At 44.8% G+C, this 6,259-nt stretch overlaps 1 protein-coding gene across 1 annotated transcript; it reads right to left on the bottom strand.

Annotated features, from left to right (window-relative positions):
• Positions 1-1,970: 1,970 nt before the first annotated feature.
• LOC306766897 (uncharacterized protein F54H12.2-like) lies at positions 1,971-3,212 on the bottom strand (the record flags this gene model as incomplete). The annotated part of the gene is made up of 1 exon (XM_079254755.1): positions 1,971-3,212. The coding sequence occupies one exon, from the start codon at positions 3,210-3,212 to the stop codon at positions 1,971-1,973; it is 1,242 nt and encodes a 413-aa protein (XP_079110881.1).
• Positions 3,213-6,259: the final 3,047 nt, after the last annotated feature.

Here is a 6,259-nt window from a genome sequence, read left to right as displayed (position 1 = left end):
CCTGACAGCCACCTGCCCAGAACAGTACAGACTGAGAACGGGGATACTCCCCGGTCAGTGGCCTGCCGTTTACATCCCCAAAAAGTAAATAATAGATCATCATCAAGATGTCAGCGCGCATAAAACGGAATGCGGGTTTACTCAAAGCTCTGTATCATGCAACCCCTCGCCGGCGTAAGGAGATCCTGAAGCACTGCTCATCAGACTTTCTCCAGGCTCTGAGCGAGATTGCTTTAAATCTTTTAAAGGGTAACATTCCACTGTCGTCTTGCCAGTACAGAAAGCTTAAAGGTCAGAAGAAAATTATCAGATTGCTGGCCGATAAGAAAGCAGGGATAAACCGTAAACGGACGGTTTTAAGTAAGCAATCTGGAGGATTTCTATTACCGCTGCTCTCCGCAGCCGTGCCAATTCTGGGTAATATTTTAGGTGGAATCATCAGAAGGTAATCATGTCATCGCAGAAAATGTTTCTCATCACGCCTCAACAGTTAAACCGTCTAACCCGCTCCGGACCAGGGGAGAGTATTCGAGATAAGGCTGAAGAAGATCTGGATGAAAAAATGAGAGCTATATTAAACGAACCGGGCTTGGGTTCTTATGAAAAGATTAAGAAATATAACTCTCTGTTACAGAGATATCTCACCCTAATCAAACAAGGTCAGCAGGGTGAGCGAAGCGTTACTCTGACTTTACAAAACGACGCTGTCAGTGAGCGGCTGACCAGCGGACATCCTGCGGATCAGCCTCTGACCAGCGAGCGTCCCACCGGTGAAAATACTAAACACTCGGACTTGGATGAAACTGCCGTCGAAGTCATTAAAAACTTGCCCCCGCGCGACCGTCGAAATGCTGAGTACATTATGAAGAAATTAAGCGAAAGTGGTGGAAGCTGGACTGTGAGAGGGGAATTTATTCACCGGGGAAAAATAATAAAAGGTTCGCACATGATCGACTTACTGAAAAACCTGAATCAGTCTTTTAAAAAAAAAAAATCTCAAAGTCAACTGCCGAGAGGCTGGATGGATTTTCTAAACAGCTTGCGAGAGATTAACGTTCCTGTATCCACCGTGACAAATCCTGACGCGCGCGAGCAGTACCGCCTTCTTCTCCAGAAAGATGAAGATTTACCGGAAGCGGTAAACGCAGGTTGGGAAGCAGGGAAGAAGCAGAAGAAGACTAGAAAATTAACTTTATCCCCGCGCTGGGTTACGCCGGAGCAGAAAGAAAGCGGACAAGTTTCCACAAGACTGCGGAAAATTCGTAAGCCGCCTGCTTGGATAAACTTTTCCTCGTGAAAACAGAAAAAAAAAAAAAACATTTGTTTTGTCTTTCTCAATAAAATCTTTATTCATCACTTTTTTTTTTTTTTTGCGTCATACTTTTTTCATACACACTGAATTAACAAAGTCGGTAACAATCTTTAAACATTTGTAGAGAGCAAGTCCCGTGATTAAAACATTGTGACCGTTGATTTCCGATACAGCGTTGATACTGCTTTACAAAGTTAGTTACCTCCAGGTCATTTTTTAACACGTCGTCGGTATACAAAGATAAAACTTGTTTATAAGAGAATCCCCAGGCACGGTGACAGAGATAATAAACGCAGTGTTGTCCGCAGGCTGTAGACAGAGGATGCTGAAGCTGTAGAGTGTGATAAGATATCTGATGTGAGCGGTCTTCCAAAAACTGCAGAATGCTGGCTGGGTAGTGAAAAAATGTGGGACTGAAACCGTAAGAGTCAAAAAAAGTCGACGTTCCATCCGCCTCCAGGGTAAGACTAAGCCAGTGCTCTCCGGGTTTATGCGAAGGATGCGTGTTGACTATAAAATAGCAGGGTGGCTGAAGCTCGCTACTCAACGAATGTAATTGGTCGGAGGCCCACACGCCGCAAAATAAATTTTTCCCCAGCACGCGCTGTAAAAGACTCTCCAGCTGATGGTTATTCATTCTGTTTTTGTTTTTTCAGTTTTAATAATAATCCACCAGCACCTGTCTTTTTGAGTTGATCTCCAGAATAGAGTCGTAGCAGGCGTACACAATCAAAGTCGTCGTGTGCGGAAGAGGCACCCTGAATCTCATTTCCAGCCTCAGACTACCGCTGGAGATGGGTGACAGGGCGTCGCTGTCCTCGGTGGCGTTCAGATTAAAGACAAACAATGAGTAGCCCTGATTAAATTCAGTTCGGTCGATGCTCAGCGGTAAATCTTTAAGATGTCTCCCCGTGGCTATAAACATGTTGTAAAACTCCCTGACCGAGATTCCCTGGTTGAATTGAGGCTGGAAGGCCTTGGCGGGAACCTGTCGGCCGTCCTGACATAAGGCTAAATATTCCACGTCGTTATGGATGAAATTAAACGGGGAAAGATCTCTTCTTCCTGTGAATGCCTCGTGGTGTACCATCCCCAGCACCACGTATTTTGGCACGGCCCCCAGAAACAGATTCTCCTGGTTAGAAATTCTGGAATTTTCCGGAATAGAATAAGTTTTCACCGTAACTCTCTGGATGGGGTAGAGGGCGTGACCTTTCAGTAAGGCCGCAGAATGACCTAGCCGCACAGCGGGGGAAACGGCTACTTTTTTGACAAACAGGGAGGCCCCCAAGATTTTCAGACGGAAAGTGGAGTCCCTGGCTGCTGTGAGACAGAAATGGTCGCTGGCTCTGGTCAATTTTATCCTCAAATCCACCGAGTTCAAAAGCAGTCTTTCGCAGAAAAATATGTCTCCGTGGAGGGCCCCGAGCAGATGCAGCTCGCTGGAATTCGCTGTGAGGGCCGCTCTCTGATTTAAACCCCTGTTCGGTCCGTTATTTGTGACGATGGAGTCAATAGCCCCGGCTGTATCTTTCATGAAAAGCCCCGCTGAAAATTGACTCTTGAGCGTGTCCTCTGAGAAGTTCAGCAAAGTTTCAATCATGGAGCGGTAAGGATGCGTTGCGCTGCTCTGCGAAATCAGTCTATCCCCGAGGATGACGTCGCATTGGCTGAAGATCGTATTCAGAGCGTAATTGATGAGCCCCACCTGAGCGTCGTCGGCCAGAACGGTGTGATCCGCGTTAGTAATCCGAAGCCGTAGATGAAGTAAAGTGTCATTTAAATCCAAATATTTCTCCCCATCACCGGGAATAAAAAACTCAATAGGACCGCCGTCTGTAATGGCTGAAAGAGGAGAAATTTCAGTGTAGGTTTTATCCTCTATAGACAGCTGCGTCATCGGGGCCGAAAATAAATCTAATTCAGAAAGGGTGCACTCCGACGATTTCTGATGTAAAAGAGCCATGACTACGTGGAAAATTATTTTTTAATTTTTTTAAAATATGTCCGTGCTCCGAGCGACCTTCCTCTCTCGGGCTCTGCCGGCAGCGACTGATTTTCTCCTGGCGGGAGCTTTGCGTTTTTTAGCGGTGCGCAAACGCTCACCCGGAGGACGTCTCTTCGGTCTGCGCGAGAGGACCATGATCCCACCTGATCCCTCCTGATTAGCGGGATTCATAATTTTCCCCATTGTGTGGCTCACCACGTCGCTAGCTATGTTCTTTGCCGCTGATTTTAGATGAGGCTTGGCTATGGCGAAACCTTTTTTAAACAGAGGGGTAACGAAACGGAACAGTTTGGAAAAAATGGATCCTACTCCGCGGCCGTACATCACCGGCGCTCCGTAAAAACCGGGTAGGGATCCCCCTACTTGACCCTCATAATAATTTACGAAACGATGAGGATCTTGTCTCAGAGCCATCTTTATTTATTTGACGCAGCCGGTTTAAAGTGCAGCTTCACTATGCTCTTTCCGTACACAAAGTTTACGGGTCTGTCACGATCAGTTTTTATTTCTATCCGAATGCTTTTCACGTAACTTTTCGACACGCGCGCGTAATGCACTGTATTATATCTAATGCTCACAATGTCCCCGTAATCCCCGCTAACATTCACGACAGCCAGCAGCGGTACGTAACTGTCCCCCACCGCTTGGTACTGAATAAGATCGGTGTAGACAAAAAAGTTATATATCCCAGTTCTCAGGTCGCTGGGGTGAGGAGAAGAGCGGTTGGAGATAGTCCACCAATCATTCGCTTTTAAGCCTAGCATGTATGCTAAGGGCCTGTAAGCACGGATTTTATATTGACCGTCGCCTTTAAAATCGACACACTTTGTCACAGCATTGTATGAAACGTTCGCCGTGGGCATGTATCTTCTTAAGGCAGGCTGAATCTGATCCAGCAGCTCTTTTTGCCGTGCGTAATACCCTCCTCGGCTAAATTTTACGCTCACCAACGTTTGCGTTTGTGATTTTCCAGAACCTTTTTCCGTCTGTTCATCTTCCGATACTTTCATGAGCTCGAAAAATGCTGCGTCCGGTTGGAGATTATACCACGTGTGCGGGTAGACGATCTCGCACAGACCCACGAGCCACTCGCCGCTCAGCTCAATGGGTTTTGCTAAATCAACAGTATAGCTGGAACTCGTGTTATCTTTAAACACGTCCTTACTAGAGTTGGACGGCAGCGTCACGTAAAATCCGTCTTGATGTAATAGATCCATATTGCTGAATGCTTGAACCTCAACGTACGCAGGTTTTTACGCATTCGTTAGGTCCGAGGTTTTAACCCAGCTGTTGAATTTCTCCGGCCAGTTTTTCCAGCGTACTAAAACTTGTTTTTCACCCCCGATCGTTCGCCGTTTTAAAACCTCCTCTACCTGATACGTTCTGTCTTTACCAATCTTTACTTTCTGCAGCTCGGCTTCATAAAAGGACCCGTCGATGGACTCTCCGTCGTAATCTTGGAGTTTGTACACGGGCGGGGTGCGTGGAATGCACTCTGCTACCGAGAAAACCTCATCCGTAAAGCTCTGCTCATATTTTTTATCAAACACTCCTCGCAGCTTTGATATTCTAACCAGATCTCCCTTCTTGAATTTCATCTTGCTAGCCTTTGTAACATACCTTGCTCCGTACAGGTTTTGAAAGACTTGAGAGGCGGTCTCATCAGTCACCTGCATGGGGGTCATCTTTATACTTTGGTGATAGCTGTGGTTATAACTTTTCACCAAATCTTGCAGGACGTCTATGTAACGTTTGGTGTTGTTGGCGGTGAAATATTTCCACATTCTTCCTTTCAAAGTGCGATTGAATCGTTCAACCACCGATGCTTTGAGGTCGCTAGCTGTGGCAAAATGTGTAATTCCGTGTTTCTTCAACAAAACTCTGAAACTTTTGTTGAAAAATTCTTTACCAGAATCCGTCTGTAACTTTTTAGGTACGCCGCTTTCTTCAAATACGGATTCGAAAGCTCTCACCACCTCCACCGCTGTTTTCTTCTTCAAGACACGTACGAAAGCCTTTTTTGAAAACACATCTATGACCGTTAATAAATAATTAAAATTGTCGTTATGTTCGGCTAAGGCACGCATATCGCAAAGATCTGCTTGAAATTGGTTCAAAGCCCGTGGGACAAAAACGATATTTCTGGTAAAATGGATTCTGGCAGGTTTATGCAGAGTGTAAGCGTCTTGTTTGGATAGAAAATCTCTGACATTATCAATTCCGACTTTTTCGCCCGTTTCATCTTGCACGCCCCGTCTAAGTCGATCTATTCCTCCGAAGCTGCCTGGATGCTCAGGGTTGTAATACACTTTTTTCATGATCCTTTTCTCCTTAACCATCCTGTCCTCTAAGTTTTTACTGAATAAAAGAAAAAGTCATGAGAGCTCTTCTTTTATGCCATTTCTTTATTTTATTTTTTTTTTCATTCAACATCATAATAATAAAAACCTAAGAATAAATGATGGTGAAGACTTGCTCTATAATGGCGTCTTCCAAGTGACTATGAATAATACGTTGCAAACTTTTCAATTCAGACGTGATATTTACACTCAGATTGTTTTTCACACAGTAACACATCACATCGACAAACAGAGCATAAAGTGTAAATAAATGAATAGGTGATACAACAACACAAACTCTTGTCCATTCCCTAACAATGTTTTCAAATGTCTCTGACATCCCAGATGCATCGATACACACGGTACATTGTACAATCGTCTCCCAGGGTGTCAGGATCGAGTGAGAACGGACTTGGTGTAAAATGTTTTCCAGTCTTTGAGTTTCTAACTTTACGGTAAACTTCTCCGCACCTTTTTGAGTTAAAACTCTGTTTTCGATGACTCGCTCCAAAACATCCATCAGCCAGTAGTCAATGACACACTCCTCCGCATATTTAGTTAGTTTCCTCCAGTAATTTCCCATATTTTTTCCGCCTTCTT

This window comes from Telmatherina bonti, assembly GCF_933228915.1.
Source record: "Telmatherina bonti genome assembly, chromosome: 15".
Taxonomy (NCBI): domain Eukaryota; kingdom Metazoa; phylum Chordata; class Actinopteri; order Atheriniformes; family Telmatherinidae; genus Telmatherina; species Telmatherina bonti.
This window is presented reverse-complemented; position numbering and strand designations above follow the sequence as displayed.